Source organism: Cyprinodon tularosa, unplaced genomic scaffold (assembly GCF_016077235.1).
Source record: "Cyprinodon tularosa strain WSP-4 unplaced genomic scaffold, ASM1607723v1 ctg789, whole genome shotgun sequence".
Classification (NCBI taxonomy): domain Eukaryota; kingdom Metazoa; phylum Chordata; class Actinopteri; order Cyprinodontiformes; family Cyprinodontidae; genus Cyprinodon; species Cyprinodon tularosa.
Genome location: NW_024039550.1, coordinates 544,089 through 561,046, shown reverse-complemented (window position 1 = coordinate 561,046; position 16,958 = coordinate 544,089). Strand labels below are relative to the sequence as shown.

The 16,958-nt window shown below is 37.4% G+C and overlaps 1 protein-coding gene across 3 annotated transcripts; it reads right to left on the bottom strand.

The window, feature by feature from the left end:
- Positions 1 to 1,409: 1,409 nt before the first annotated feature.
- On the bottom strand, positions 1,410 to 14,332 carry lhx2b (LIM homeobox 2b). Of its 3 annotated transcripts, XM_038271044.1 has the most exons (6): positions 13,707 to 14,331; positions 13,165 to 13,408; positions 11,946 to 12,148; positions 10,607 to 10,977; positions 8,187 to 8,392; positions 1,410 to 2,132 (listed from the first exon to the last, which is right to left on the bottom strand). In XM_038271044.1, the coding sequence occupies exons 2-6, from the start codon at positions 13,345 to 13,347 to the stop codon at positions 1,842 to 1,844; spliced, it is 1,254 nt and encodes a 417-aa protein (XP_038126972.1). In that variant the 5' UTR covers positions 13,348 to 13,408; positions 13,707 to 14,331; the 3' UTR covers positions 1,410 to 1,841. The 3 variants fall into 3 exon arrangements, with proteins under 3 accessions (XP_038126972.1, XP_038126973.1, XP_038126971.1); XM_038271045.1 differs by having other exon boundaries at positions 10,607 to 10,974; positions 13,165 to 14,332; XM_038271043.1 differs by having other exon boundaries at positions 13,165 to 14,331.
- Positions 14,333 to 16,958: the final 2,626 nt, after the last annotated feature.

Here is a 16,958-nt window from a genome sequence, read left to right as displayed (position 1 = left end):
GATGTTACAGCAGTTTTAAACTCTTGGCAACTGCTGGCTGTTTTGATGATCAACTAAGCTCCTACAGGAGAAGGGCGAGCCTACGTTTGTGTTTATGCACTGCTACTGGGAAGAGTTGTCTGTGACAAGGGTTGCCAGGGTGTTGCCAAAGATAAAAAAGAAGAGAAATTGCAGTTGTTTCTAATTGATCTTCTCAGCTCCTCTAATCTCTTTTTCGTTTAGCTTGTTTGCTAATTTGGGCAATTGCTGTGTCCTTTCCTTCATCTTACGTACTGGAGGGGGCTGCACATATTTTCTCTTGATATGAAAAGTGTCTGATGTTGCACCAAGCTGACTATAGCCATTGGGTGGATACTTATCAGCACAGATACTTATCAGCTGCATTAGATAGGTAGAACAAATACTTAGACCATCGGTGGGTTCGGCTTGAAACATCCGCATTTTGGGAATCCTTTCAAACCTCCATAAGGCCATTCCAACCCTGTCTTCAAAGTTTCTACTCCTTGACTACTTGGTGCATGGGTATGAAGCATGGGTGTTTTAGTCGATGCTCACATTTAGTGCTTCAGGAAACAACACTGAAATTAGATGAGTGTAGGGACAGAAACAGAATATAATGTGATCTGGCATTAGTTAGAGAGGTTAATGAATGTATAAAACTTTAACCATGAACCCATACATTTCCTACATATTGTAATTTTCTGGCACTGGGGCAGACAGCATCTTTTGTGGGGCAGATCAACCCCCTTTGGATAATGATAGGGGAAATGCTGAACTTAGATAATCACACCTTAACAATCGCACATGCCTGTAACTGTCATAATATCACATTTTCAAGTGCTGACTCAAGATCCTCCAACAGATAGGTTGAATATATGCGCCATAAACAGGTTACTATTTTCAAAATAACAATTTCCACAGCAATGTATCGGCTGTCTGTCATGAAGCCATTTTTGGGTAATTTTACCTGCTAGAAGAATAATGGCCATTAGAAACCCAGAGCTTACAGTAGTTTACAACGATCTTAAAATAAATACCTTTTTAAAAATGTTTTTTTCTAATATTAATTGTATTAAAAGCTTGATTAATTTGGGAACAAACTTTGCCACAGCAGCAGGACAGATGCATAGAAAGATGAAGCTGGAACATTACTTCCTAAATATAAAGTAAATTTATAATTTTAAACCCATTTTCCATCTTATTTCTCTTCAAATTAAAGCAGTATTTATAGATTGATGTTAAGAAATGTTAAATACAGGGAGCTCACAAAGATGCACAAATTGAAAATGAGTAGCAGATACTGTAGTTCATGCAACTTGTCCAGTGTTTCTACTGAATAAATCGTAGTAAATCAACTTCAAACGATTACCACTAAGCAGATGGGAGTTAGAGGCACATGGTAGTCATCAGATATTTGAAACTGAATTTTAATCTCAGATTTCCCACAAATGAAAAAAAGAATTTACAGTCCTAACAGTGACTCTTTTACAACAACATAAATACTGTTTTGAAAAAAAACAAACTTCCCCCAAAATAAAAAAAAATTACTTTTTCATCAGCAATCTTTCCCTGTGAATAAGTAACAATTTTAATCAGTTCTTCTCAGTACTCAACAAGACAACATCAAAATAACAACAACCATTCCATCCGTGGGGCTCAGCTGCCTCACTAAGCAGACAGTTTCTAATAAAGTGTTTTTGTTTCCTTCATGTTTCTACTTATTTTAAAGTTCTAAGGTGTTAACAGTGCTCCGTTTGAGATCAAGAAAGAGTGTAGATTGTAGTAACAGTCTGTGTGTAAGGGAGAGGTGAGGATGGTGTTAGGGGCTAGTGCTCTGACCATCAGAAGAGGCTGGTCAGCGTTGTCTGTGATGGACTCCGGCACTCATGTACATCCATACCACCCGGCACCGATGTGAGTACAGAAGTGACAGTAGGCATGGTGGGGTTGGTCAAGTCTGTAAGTGTGGTGGGGGTACTAGATGGGCTCATGGAGGCATTGGAGATTTCAGATGCCGGACCTGAGGGCGTCCCCCCTTGTAACGTGGAGCCGTCTGATGCCTTGTCCACTCCAGTGCTCTCCTGCCGCAACAGGTTCCTCCTGAACTTGGCCCGAGCATTTTGGAACCAGACCTTCAGAAAGAAAGGAAGGAAAAAGTAAATCTTAAAGCAGGCCTACCTGTCATGACCTGACTCAAAGTTTTACCAAAAGAGGCATAGGCTCTAAACAACCTCCGCTTAGGCACCTCTCTAACACCTATCAAACATTCCTGAATTATTTAGCTTTCACAAATTAAATGTTTCAGCTAAAAATAATATCAGTATGGAAATATCAGATGCATTTCATTAACAACTAAATATGTGATGCTTTCATTATTATATATTCATAGCAACTGGAATGATCTTTTAAGTAGGAGGTGAATAGGCTCTTAATATTTAGTAAAGCAAATACAGAATTATTTAGTAAAATATCTGGAATATTATAGGCCTCAGTATGAAGCTTAATGTTTAATTTGACATACTTTGTCTATATTTTATAATAAAGTAAATCATTTCTGACTTGTGTTCTAGTGTTCACACGGTCATCAATAAACTATTAACATTTTAGATGACAAAAGGCAATCAACCTTTGAAAAAGCCTCATCATACTGACAGACAAAATATAAATGGTTCTATGCTTCGTGACAATACATTTCCTTTATTGGTACCTTCCTATCAGGACTACACTAAAAAGCTATTTGTTTTTAATGAATCTGCATGAACAAAGAATGTTATGATACATGCAGATATTTTTAATCAGGTCACTTTTGAATTAGAGAACTGTAAAAAACATGTGAACTGATCAACGCTGTGCTAAAATATGAACACGACTTATACCTTACCTCTACATGGGAAAAAAAAAAAAACATAAAAAGGGGCAATTGTGGTTTTCCAAAAGTATTGCTAAAATCTTGTTTGATTGGACATATCATTGTTCAGAATAAGATAAATCCTTTTGTATCAGAGACAGCATTTTTCTCAAAAACTAATTAAACCATTTAAGATTTTATAGTATTGATTAATTCTGACCTCAATGATCAATTGAGAACTATAATTGGATTACATTAAACTGTTCTTCTAACTATTGTAGGTGTTTCCAAGTTTTCCGACGGTATTTGGTTTATTAATATTTTTGAAATGAGTCCCAGGCCTTTGGTGTTAGAAGCTCCTAATCATCATTCTAATACTTAATTTTATCCACAGATTTTTTGTTAGAAAAGTCTGGACTCTTGGTGGACACAAAGCATTCATATTACTAGGAGTTGGAAAAATTTAATTCAAAGATTACTTCAACTTTACTTTCGACAAGGATGTCAATAATTGTCATCTAGATCAGTGGTCTTAAACATTTTTAAGTCCTTCGATTGTTGGTAGAGAGAGCAAAGAATCCAGAGGTTAGGAATGGGGGGATGTTGCAGTCTTTAACCGCTGGTTGAAAAGTGCTGACACATGTACTAATACCAGGCAGCAGTGAGTTGCTGACAACAGATACTAAACCTGATAAACTCAAAGGGTTTTGGAATTAATTTTCACCTAAAAATGCTACAAAAAGGTAAATCAAGAATAGTAACATATTTATCTATCAAATTAAATAGATAAGGGTGATTAATAATATAGCTACATAAAACAGAAAATGAAGGATAATTAACTAATCAATCAAAAAAATATGTGATATTTTTGTATTGGAACAGTTTTTTTTAAAACAGAGGAAAACAATACTATAAGGGGAATTCCAGTGTCGCAGAGTAACCAGACATGTTTCTTAATAGACAAAATGGTGCTGAAAGGAAATCTATATAATTGATGTTACATTTTAACATCATATCCCTGGGTTACATTGTATTAAGTATTACATCTCACAAACAACTAACTATTATTTTCATTTTAATTTTAATGTTTTTATTATTCCATACAATTCAACCTTCCTACACCCAGAAGGTCTTTGAATTTTCTTCCATTCATTTCTAAGGCCTCACCCTTAGCAGTACATAAATTTAAATTTGGATTCCAGAAGGAGCAATGGGGCCCTGGTGTCGTTTAAATTGGAAAAATGGGACCTTGCACTGTAAAAAATGCCAGAAAGGAAAATACAAAGAATCATACAAAAAAATTAAGCTATGACACAATCCCACCTGTCCTGCCTTGAAAAAAAAAACACAAAAAAAGGCATGACCAGTTAAAGGCTTTTAACCTCAGAATTTTATAAAATATCTGCTCTATGCAGCTCTGTTGAGGATTGCTTTGGATTAACTGGGGATTTATTAGGTCTCTTTGGGCTACTATTAAAGATGTCCACTTGAAAGGTTGGGAACGGCCTTCTGGAATCTGACTGTAAGGTTCATAGCAACGAATCATTTGCTTAGAGATAAAAGAAACTGAAAACAGCCTCTCCAGACACAAGACAGAAGAAAAAGTAACATCAGACTTTTTTGGTTCTACAATTGGTCACCCTGATAGGCACCGTTTGGAGAAAATAAAGCAGAGATGTGAAAAGCCTTAAGGCTCAGAGCTTGCATCAGAACTTTTCCCATTTTAAAAGCGATTTTCCTTAAGCTACAAAAAAACATGATAGATGATTATGCATTGCTTTCAACTGAGGGACAGTCTCTACGTAGAGACACACCTGTTAGGCACACAGATATGTGAAACAGAAAAGTCTCCATCATCTGGTTAAACTAAAAGCCTGGTTATAAAATTAAAAAGATAAAATGTTTGAATATGATGTCAGACCTAAAAAAAAAAAAAAGGATATCTGTACAGATTAAATAAATATTTATTTATTTATTTTTTTTTTGTTCCGCAAATGTTTCCCAAAACAAACCGGTCAACGTGATTGGCCGCTTTCAACTGCTCCAAAGGCCATGTATTTGTTACCTTGTTGGGATAGTGTAAGACCAATTTCCCAGGAATTATGCTACTTTGTGGGGACTGAAAGGTACCTATGGGGACCAGTTGTCATCTTGTGTTGGGGTTGGTTTTAGGACTAAAAATTGAATAGAACTGGGTTTAGTTGAGGGTAGGTATATGTTGGTAATGGTTAGGGTTAGAGTCTGTGTTGGGCTGTACTAACATATGTGAAATTCATTTAAGTGAGTTCAAAGTCCCTGTAAGGAAGGCGGGAAGTAACGTGTGTTGGTGTGTGTATGCAGAGATGTCTGTCTCTGGGATGATCTACAATTCTGTGCAGAGTGTATGCTGCCTCTTACAGCTCAACTGCCGATATGGCCACCAGCCCCTATCGATTCCTACTCCAACCTCTTCACTCTGAACAGGATTAGGCAGGTACAGAAAATGGATTGAAGGGATTTAGAAAGCTCCCTGGTAGATACCACAGCCTGCAACTCCGGCACAATCTCTTTACTGAGAACCTTACTTGACTGATTTTAGCAAAGACATGAAAACATGCAGAAAATAATGACCAGGCCCTGCTCTACTCCTTCCTTTGTTATTTCTTTTAGCTCGCCACCTTAGTTTTCTGGCTCATAGCTTTGCTTCCATCAGAAAGCTTTTTAACCTCTAAAGGAAAACTGAAAGAGCAGGAATAGGACAAACATGGCAAAGCATTTCACTGCAAAAATAACTTTCACTGATATGGGATACAGAGAGCAAAATCGAAAAGAAAGAAGAAAAATAATGGCCTAAACTGCAAACCTATCATGAGATTCATGTGCTGATGTTGGACTAATGTTCCTCAGATACTGCACACATCTTGCAAAAAAATGAAATAAAATAAAAACCCAAATCAAGAGGTTTGCATTACTTCAACAAACATGCTGAACAGGTAAGGACATTTTTACATGACTGATTCTACACATCGAAATCATTTCATTTCAGTTATTTATAAACCACTGTGCGCCTCTCAGGACACTTCCTTTATAAATACGTTTATAAAATAATGCTGCTTTTTTAACAAAAAAGCATTGAAAGCATGCATGTATGTATGATCTCCAGCAGAAGAAGTTTCCCCTTCCTGTTTGCATCCAACAATGTGCGTATCTATCTGTCTTGTAGAGCCTTTTTGCTGATGTTCTAACTGGGGTCTGGGATAGGAGGCATACTTAAATAACACAAAGATGTTGTGCTCTTTTTTCCTGTGCAAACATTATAAAAAGTCTTTAAGCTTCAATGGATCCGCAGAAAAATGAGACGCTTATTTTACAGTATCTTTCCAGTTTTTTTTTTTTTATTGTTGTCACACCGTCACAAGTTCAGAGCAACAAACTTAACTCTCTGCATTTAACCCATCCCCTTGGGGAGCAGCTGCCATTGTGCGGCGCCATGGGAACAGTGTGGAGTTAAGGTCCTTTTGCTCAGGGACCCAGATTGGAGGCTGGGTGAGCAGGACTCGAACTCAGAACCTCAGGATTCCAAGCTCAATACCTGAATCACTAGGCCACCACTTCCTCATTTTAAACTTGTACATAAAATTCCAGAGCCCATTGCTTCCTTTATTAATTGATTATGTCAGAAAATTCTAATTGACCCATCTGTGTGGCATAAGAGCAGCTATGACTTCGTCCTTTTTATTCTCATGTTTGCAATGCTGTTTTTTTTTTTAGCTCTCCAAGAAACAAGACTGGCCACCAGCTCAGCATTGAAACCAGCATCCAGTATCCATTGATTTTCCTTTCTAAAAATTAGCAACAATAATCGTAATAAAAAAGGTACTGTAGTGTGTATGAGTGAGTGGGACATTGTTAAGTGCTGAGCCAAGTGTTGAAGTATGTTAATGACAGAATCATGACTGAGCCATGGGAAACAAATAGCAGAAAAGACTCTTCAGCCAGAATAAAAGGAAAACACATCGAACCAAAATAACAACTTTGAGGCCTATAAGCTCTAATTAAGGCGGTAGGGCATAACTTTTCTCATTTTCCCTTTTTTGTTTTATCAACAGCTAGTTAGATAACATTAAATTAGTTTGGAAATGAAACACCCTGCTGTCATGTTATTCCATATAATAAAGATTGTTTTCTTCTTCCTCTTTCAGTCAACATCAGATCCTTTATTACAAACTGAGTTGCAGCAATGGGTGAATAAGTGTTTGTGAGGTTTTGTTAAAGAGAATACTTCCATTTGTTCATCCTATTTAATAAAATTGTTGATTTTTTTTTCCTATGATTTAATTTTCAGATAAAAATTACAATACTTGATTGAAGCTTGATTTATTATTTCTTTTATTTATTTATTATTATTTTCTTCAGAAAATTTTAGAAATGTGATACACAGCAATACTTATTTATTTAGAACTTATTTATTTATTGAGCTTTTGGAAAGAGGTTGTTTTGCTATGGAGACAGAAAACAGTTTGTATTAAACACTTATGGGCAGCTGCAGCTGAGCTGTAAAGTGATACTCTTCTAACCCTAAGTCTGCAGCCATGTTTATTTTGAAACTTTATTGAGCTATATTGGTCAATGTTTCAAATGATTAAGGTTAAGTCACACATTTTATATAAACCTAAGAGTGCTCAAGAAATAATGTGTAATTTTTCCAACTTGTTCCACCTTTCAGCAGTATGAAAATGAGCTCTGGATAGATTCCATTGATATTTATGCCCCCTTTTTGAAAGATTTTTTTTCATACTGATCATTTAAAAGAGTATTATTAATTTTTCTCTATGAGACTGCTCATTGGAAAAACAAGAAACAAAAACAATAAAACGGAACTACTTTTTCTTGTCATCAAACATCACTAAGGTGGGACAATTACACCAGAAAAATATAATATTATACTATAATGTTTATCTCATTTATTCCATCAGAATTTGGGTACAACTAAAAGTCAGGTATGTTATAGAATAATAACCAGTATTTGCTTTAACCACATTTAGGTATCATTACACCTCTTAATTTAGACATTTATTTTTCTTCCACCTCTTAATTATTTTACATTTTGTAGAAGAAAATGCTGTATTTTCAATATTTATTCAAGTAAAGAAAATTATTGATAGTATATGTTTTGTTGGGGGGGGGGATTTGTGGGTGAGTTACCCCATCATTTTACAATATTGCGTAAAAAAACATATGTTTAAAGAATCGTCCCGTATGAGTGTGAATCATTTCTAACCTAACTTGCTGGGACAACTCCTTTTTCTGTTTTTTAACACTAGGGAGGACCCTACATGTCAGAGGCTAAAAAGTTTACCTGTAAAACCCGCTTGGTGAGGCCTGTCTTCTGGGCAAGCTGCTTTAGGTCCTTGGCATCTGGATTGTGGTTAATAGCAAAGTAGGACTTCATGGTCCGCAGCTGATGGTGCTTAAAGGATGTTCGCATCCGCTTGGTCTTCTGACTGGAGCTGTATTGAGAGTCGCGGTCTATAGACTCAGCGTCGTTCTCGTTGCAGCTTAAAGCTGTGGGTAGGAAGGAAAGAGGGCAGGTTGAGACAGTAGAACAACATCATAATCGCTTTGGGGATCTTTTTCTGGCCACTGACTAACCCTAACTATATCAAACACCTTAATGTAATTAACATTTTATAGTAAATATTAAATATTATATATATATATATATTTGTGTTTTTGTGTGAGTGTTGGGTTGCGTGCACGGGTGTGTATGTGTAAATGGTGCCACTACAAGAAGAAATAATAAAAAAAAATGTGCTTTTATTATTCACACCATCCACTTCAAGTGTAAGTTTGATCCAACAAGTGCCCCTTCCAGCTTAAGTTCAAATCCCCTTCTTGCCACACTGATGTTTGCCTCCTATCTCTGGCTTCCCATCCAGGGAAGATGTGAAAAAGTAGCTTAGCCAAGCATGTGTGTGCTCCTAAACACACAGAAACCATTGAGACAACAGCACACATACAGTAAATTCATCCCAGCCTGCAAATTTCTTGGCAATATTTAAGGTGTTGCCGCATGTATAACAGTTCAGTATCGGAATGTTGTAAATGATGAATATGAAGTGAGCGAAAAGCACCAGAATAACACTTTACTTAATTAGCCCATACGCACCAGGCAGAACAAATGTTGTTTTCTGGCCAAAGCATATGCTTAGGCGCTTTAACAAACAAAACAGAACCAAAGAAAAGGAAAAACTGTAATCCTAATGCTGGTTTCCCTCTAACTTCAACAAACTGTGGAGACAAAGTTTCCTGATGGGGCCTGCTCAGGGGGTTACCCCATATCAGGGTTAATCAGGTTAAGCTTGGCTGTTGTTTTTGACTGGAAACAGTAGAGGGCGCACTTCTTCTTCTCTCTCATTGCTCTTCAGTCACCACCCTCTTAGAACAAGTTTGTTCCAAACTAAAACAAGTTTGATTTGTTGTTTAAGACTAGAGAAATGTTTGATTACCAGAAGACAAAGATTTGCAATAAAGCCAGAAACTGCTTATGAAGCAGGAGAAAAGTCTGAGCAATTGAAGCAGCTTTTCAACTTAAGCTGCAACTTTCCAAAAAAATGGATGAAAAGAGCCAAATTATAACAATAAACCCACCTCATTAATATTCTAACTTTGTCTTATGTAGCTTCAGATCTTCACATAAATTTTACTAATTTTCTGAAGTTATAGCAGTAAGCCTACAAAGCCAAAAAGGAAAACCAGAAAAAAATGCTGTTAGGAGGTTACCATGCTGTCTGCTCCCTCTTCCAGCGAATAACCCATCAAATCTCATCGATCTGGCAGCTACACTCCAATTCTGGCCTTGTCCCAATGCAAAGAGGCTCCAGAAGTGGATGTGTTTTGTGCGTGTGTTTGTGCTTAGGAAGGGTTTAGAAGAAGGGAGATTGTTTGGTTGTGTAGATTTGGAAAGAGCCTGACAAGTGAAAAAGGGCATTTGCAACAGCAGGAAGAAGAAAAAAAAAGGAATAAATTTCATGAAAATCCACAATCAAATGACGTGTATTTGTATCACAAATGTAAACTATAAGAAAATCAAAAATACACAACTTAAGTGGATGAAGCTGAACTTCAGTTGCAAAATGGGCATTTATTCTATTTTTTTTAAAGAAAAAATTGAATAAATATGTTTTTTTCTCCAAGAATATTGTTAAATCCTTTTTTTCTTTTAATTTTCTTTTTTTTTTCTATTTTTCATAGTAAAATTGTATCATTTTGCAACTTCTAAATGCAGAGTGATGGGTTAGACATGCACATGACTTTTAATGCATTCTTTGAAACTCTCATATAATCATTGCACATGGAAGTTATCCAAAGTAGAAGGATCTTTTGCTATTTCTAAATAAACTTTGAGATTTTACGAATTTGTTGAGAAACCATGTTTATATTTCTGTATAAGTGGCTTTGAAACAATGATAATCCCTTTGGAGAAAAAAAAATCCAGAAAACATTTTTGTAGTTAAAAAACGATATAATTACTATAGATTTCTACCAGACTATTATTATTATTATTATTATTATTGACGTTTTCTTGTTTTCCTATGTCAGGACTCAAGTTTTTAACCTTGATCGATCTCTAAAATCTAAACTTTGGTAAGAAGTAAGTAATTTCGTTAAAAAAATAAAAATAAAAAATCGTATTTGTATTTTCATATTTCTGAAGTAGCAAAACAGTCCATTCTCTCTTGCATTGCCGCACAAAGATTGTGCAGAATGGTTTCTTACCCGCATTGTAAGCAGCTAGCTCGGCCCCAGGCCCCGGACTCTTCCTCTTTCTGGGCCTGCCTTTTTGCACAGTGCCCACTCCGTTAAAGTAGGATAGTCCCAGCGCATTGGCCGGCCCAAGGCCCTTGTGCGCTACAATGTCCGCGTGGTTAAAGTGAGTCTGGTATTCTCCTTGTATCAGAGTCTCAAAGTGCAGGCGGCAGTACACCAGGCTGTCCTTCATGCCGAAGTGGTCCCCGGTGGTCAGCATCTTGCTGCAGGTGGTGCAGGTGAAGCAGTTCAGGTGATAGACCAGGTCTCTCGCGCGCATCACCATCTCCGAGGCCGAAATGCCCAGGTGGCAGCGCGCGCACCTCTGCACTGAAAATCTTCTGCGGACAAAACAGAGTCCATTAGCGGCAGAACCCCCATTCCATGTCAGGAGGAAATCGCCGCGGAAACAACTACTTCTTCAAAGTTAGAACCAAGTTAAATTACATATAACTTTATTTAAATCCACATTCCTTCATTATTCTCTCACTTTCCAAATTGAGTTGATCCTCTCATTAATAAAACCACGGATCCTTTTGACGTTTGATTGTTCTTTTAAAATGAAATCCTAACCTGATCTTTTTTGATAGGATTAATTTCTGAGACTAAGTAAATTTAAGAAGGGATTTAAAATAAGCGTTAATTTTAAAAAGACCTTTATAAAATGTTCAAAAGATTTTTGTCACCCAAGCTGCCTGTTCTCTTTAACAAAGCATTGAATACTTCGAAGTTGTTTATTTCATTGCTAGTATTTCGTAATATGATCACTTATCGCTTAAGACAGACGCAAAAATAATTATTTCACAAGATGACGGACTTAACTCATTGCAACCATCTTTTTCTGCAGTTGGCATCACATCTTCTACTGACTTTTCTTATATCGCGTTATGAAGGAGTGGGTTGAGCTAATCTGAAGCTTTGTTATTAGAAAGATCTGAACTAACATTAAACTCCAAATTCGGCTCTATAGAAACAAAGGTGAGTAAAGTAAAATATCAACATGATTTGTAGGTTTATACACAAATCAATGCAAAGTGCTTTACAGAAAACAGTTGGCAGATGTTTCCCTTATCAATTTAATGAATATGTAAAGCTTTAATGGGAGCAATTAGAGGAGTTTGTATAAGTGTACAAAAACTCATGCATTAAAATATTCCACTCTGCAGCAAGATTATGCGCCATTTAGGCACTAAATTGATTACAATTAACTTGAAAAAAAAAATAGGCACATGCAGCTTTGTAGAAGCTTTCTTCTTCGTATACTCAACGAACTTTATTTATTATCAACCCCCCATCTCTCCCCTCCTACCTATAGTAGTCTTCTTTGCAGTATATGCTGCCGTCCTTGCTGAAGCAGGTGAGTTCGGACTCCAGGTTGAGCTTGCATTCACAGCATTTGAGGCAGCGCATGTGCCACTGCTTGTCCACGGCCAGAAGGTAGTAACGGTCCGCAATCTTTCTGCCGCAGCCCGCGCACAGAGCCACGCGTTCGCTGGTCACGCAGGGCATGGCCTGCGAAGGCAACCATATAGAGGAAAAATACATAAATAATAGCAAGTTTAAATATTTACAACAGCTGAAATATTTGGAATAAAACGTATCCAAAATGTTTAACAAGGAGTGAGGATTTTGTCTGTTTCTAGATATCCAGACAATTACACATTTAACAGCAACTAACTGTTCCCGAAGACGTAAACCTCACTGGAGGGGGCGCGTTAATGTGAAATTATTAATAACACATAAATAATTGTTTTTGAGTTATTCTTAATAATAAACATACCTTTATACATTTGCAGAATTGCATATCTCCAATTTCCTTTTGTGTGCATTCACTCATATGTCTCTGGTTCTATTTAGAAATGTACAAAAACACTTTCTTCTTAAAAATACATGTCCGCTGGTTTATTAGAAGCTTTGGGATTTTGACCTTATTTTGCATGGATGCCTCTGAGATATTACACACGTCTAGGAACACATGCTTCTTTTCCAAATCTCCATAATTATTTAATGCGCAGCAAGATAATGGAAAAGTTTTTCCACCTTAAAAAAAATAATAATCAAATACTGAATAAGCACAACAGATAAAACTGCGATTTTTATTTGTTTGATTGTTTTGTTTGAAAAATATATTCATGTTTTATTTATATTAAGTGCATATTTAAATGATCACATTTTCATCCATTCTGTGATATGTTTTTGCATCAAATGCTGCAGTGAACAATTTCAAAATCACACTAAAATAAAGGTTTTAAAAAAGGTGATACTATTTTTTTCTTTTATATCTTGCCTGATTTCTTTTGACTTTATGCGCCAACTTAAAAATGACTACAGGATTTCACTACTGCGGTTTAATACAAGGGAATTTGATGGAAATTAAATTTCTCCTCGCTTGTTGATTACTTTTTTCTTTAAAGTTAATATAATTAAAAAGTAGTAAGCGGTATAGAGCTATCACATGTTTACAAGCGGCCATGCTGTTTACATCGTAGACAGAGAAGGCCAAAGAAAGAAGAAAAGAAGTCTCTTACCGTTTCGGATTCTCCCATGTCGATGGCCGAGCTGATGGCCGCCGACTCGCCCTTTCCTCTTCGCTCCATTTCTTCCACCACACCGTGGACATCGCCTCCGGGGAGGCCATGGAAAAGCATCGTTGCTGCAGAAGGGAGGATGTTGTAACTGTTCTCTTCGGATCTGCAAGCCAAGATGTCCATCAGAGGCACAGAGCCTGCGCCGGAACGCAGAGGCGACGCTCAGTTTTCGGGCTTTTCCTCGCTGCCGATGACAAGTTAAAAATCCAGTTCAGGAAAAAAAAAAAAAAAAATGAATGAAGAAAAAAATGAATACGTGTTCTCCTCACTACGTCTCATCTGCCAATGGTAACCATCATCCGAATCTCTGCAGTTCTCATTATTAATAAGCTCTAATTCATTTTTTATCACAAAATTTCTCTCAGTAGAAGGGTGTTTTTTTTTCTGTTTTTGTTTTTTTGTTGCTTTTTTTTTTGCTTTCACAATTTTCCTTTTCTAGATGATCTTATCCATTGGTGAATCATATCCGTCAGTTAACATACCAACTATTGAACGTCCAGTTGCAGGGCTCACAGCCTGCTCCTTGATGAGAGAAATTTTATAGGATGTCGGCTCTGTGAAAGGGTACTAGCAGATTGTTCTCTGCAACTATATCGCAAGAAGAAAAAAAAAATTATAACAATAAAAAAGTTTGAGATGAATTATTCTCCTCCTGTAGTGTAAGTTAAACTGAAAAAAAATAATAGTTAAAAAGACGCGGCCTTTGCGTTATTGTCCCGTATGATGTCTTTGGGCAGCACTTTCCGTTGCACAGCAGCCTGTTTAGTTCTTGTGGGCTTATGCCTGAAGATGCGTTGTGCGTAACGGCAGCGGAGGAGGAGAAACAGGATGGGGAGGAGGAGTTGGCTTCACGCTCACTGACTGTCCGCTGAACCCACAACTCCGGTCCTCCGTTTAAGGTCCCGGTTGGACCCTCCGCTCCTTATCTACGGGCCATCTTGCGTCATGACGCAGCGTTTGTGTTCATTGGTTCCACTACCTTCTCGGAACAGTTCAGTTGTGTATTTTCAGATAGAAGGAAGCAGGTCTGAGTGAGCGTTTGGCAGCAGCATCGGCTGCAGCGGTGCTCAGTGTCCGCAGCTGCGATTCGAATAGTCCGCCTCAGAAAAAGAAGGGGAGGTTGTGTTTGTGTGTGGGTGGTGGTGGGTATGCGCTCGCGCGCACTGAAACAGTCTGCTGGGACCTTTCCTCTTCCCAGCGCCTCTCCTCCACAGCCTCAAAGCGCCCTGTGCGCAACTTGTCCTCCATCTCAAAGGCCCATAATAATCTTGATGTCGTTCCTCATTTGCTTTTCAGTTTTGGAAAACATTTTAATTACGAAACATGTGAAGAAAGAACAACCAGATGATCGCGGATTTTTAAGACAAAACTTTTAGCAGATTCCTAAGAACAAACTTTTATCTTTATACTTTCGATGTATTCGCGTCGTCTGTCCTATTTTATTCAAGTTTTCCATCTTCAAAATGTAGATGTGGAGTTTCATTCAAGATTAAAATTTATTTGTGGAATATGTAGCCTGAATAACACACGTAGGTATAATCAATAAATGGAGCCATTGGTTCTATGATTTGGGAAAATTTGCCTTGCATTTAGAGTATGAACAGTGGTCACACATTTAATTAAAAAACAACATATTTTTAAAAAACCTTTTCTATTTTTCTCTTGGCAATGGTCATTTTCTCTCCAATCTTTACTTTCTTTCTCGGATTTTACGTCACTTCCCATTTGGATAAATTTTAAATGCTGCTTTTCTTCCTCAATGCTCACCTTTATTTACAATTTTTTCTTGGAAATGTAAAATATTATTTTAAAATAAACGAAATAGGAAAATTATGAAAAAAAAAACAAACCTTAATATTAGTTAGGGTAATTCTAAAAAGCCCAGCCTAGAATTGGCTTTTTATACTAATATATGTAAAAAAAAATAATTCACACATCATCCCGTTGTATTCGTTTTTTTCTCTGCCCATTTCTTTTCTATGTTATTATTTCATGTGCGTGTATGTGTATTTTACTCAGATGTGCGGAAATTTCCCAGTCAGCCAGTGACTGAAGATCATTTGTGGCCCAGGAGCCCGACTGGTTTGTCCCTGCAGCCCCAGATGGAGCGGAGAGTCTTGGTAACAGCAGCTGGGGCTGCATGAGAGACAGCGCTCAACTGATCCCGGATCCACTCGCTGTAATTAGCTCTCTGCTCTTAATTGGATATTTTGGACTTGGGGGGTGGGGTATGGGCGTGAGCCCGAGGGAGGAGGGGTGAGCTGAGGTGGACTTTGTCATCAGAGGACGTGTTTGAGGTTTGATCCTGCTCCAAAGACGGTTGGAGAGAATGACACGTTATCACATCTCTGCTGCGCGGCTGCTGGTGTTTAGAGAACGAGATGAAGCAGTAGATGAAGAGACTGAAATCCATACAGCTGTTCAATCTGCTGCTCAACCTGCTGACCTGTTCAGCCTGGCATCACAGTGAGGCGCTGAATTATACTATTTGTTCTCCATGTTCCTTTACAAAAAAAGACAACAATTAAGAGAAACTCTACCTGCACCCCCACCCCATTTGCTTCCCGCCACCCTCGTGTGCATAACAGCCACCGTTTAGGCTATTGTGAAGTTTTATAGCACAAATATTATGTTAAGCCCCTAAATCCTCATGCAAATCACCTCCCCTAATACCCTTAATTGAATACATGCATATTTATCATCTGCGTTTTCAACTCGCTATAAGGCTGGCTTTATACATAAACATAGCGGCAGTGGGCATGTCTGCAGGCGTGGAAGAAAGATGATTTTAGGCTTAGATTAAAAAAAAAAATAGAATAAAAAAGTGTTTGTATGGGTTCATTTGTAAAAATCTGCAATTTTTCCCTCAGAATGACTCGTCAGCCTTTCTGTAATTATCTCACTAACCTGAGCCAGAATAGCGCAAATCACTAATAACAGTGGTAGAACGCGACATGATGCGCTTATTTAAAAAGGGCCACATTAATGTTGTACACACACACATACCCCCCCCCCACACACACACACACACACACACGCAAAGACACACTCCACTGAATACTTTGCCTTTGTTAACCTGGGGAAAGCAGGGCCACATCTTCAGAGCTGATGCCAAATGGAGAGTAAAAAGACGGGTAGTCAGCACACTGCACCGCTATAAATGCCCGATCTGTCAGGCTGCAAGCACTCAATGCAGTGCTGAATAAAGGCCTCCCAATTAACCCTGGCAATATAAGTTTATATTAACTAACTTAAATAAACTCCTAGACAAACAGATTAAGCTACAGAGAGAATAAGATGAGCAAACTAAGCCACATTTAGAAGTAATATACTAACTTGCAAACCAGAAGCCTCCACCAAATTATTTATTCCACATAAATTTTAACTAAAACACATGTTAATCATATAGCAATGATAAAAAAAGACTATAAAATAAAAGGGGAAAAAATCCAACCAGTTTACCATATTTGCTAACTTCAATAAAAACAAACTCCTCATTTTACACCTTTTGATTTAGTTATGAGGGAAGATAAGCAAATACGTTTTTTTTAGTAATTAAATGACAAGAGAAAAAAGTTATAAACTTTTTGAATTTGTCTCATAAAATAGTGTGTATACCTTCTCTATGCTACTGCTAAGATTTGCCATTCACTGCCTACATCTGCCTCAAGTTCAAGCTCAGCTTGCTGCCAAGTTTGACTTTGTGCATTGGCTGATCTGTGAAAGATGAATAG

Excerpts from the sequence above, each read along its gene's own strand:
- lhx2b (XM_038271043.1), bottom strand. The coding sequence starts at position 13,347 with ATGGACATCTTGGCTTGCAGATCCGAAGAGAACAGTTACAACATCCTC. Across the intron at positions 10,978-11,945 it reads TGCAAAGAAGACTACTATAG|AAGATTTTCAGTGCAGAGGT; the intron begins GTAGGAGGGGAG and ends TTTTGTCCGCAG. Across the intron at positions 2,133-8,186 it reads TCACCAAGCGGGTTTTACAG|GTCTGGTTCCAAAATGCTCG; the intron begins GTAAACTTTTTA and ends TTCTTTCTGAAG.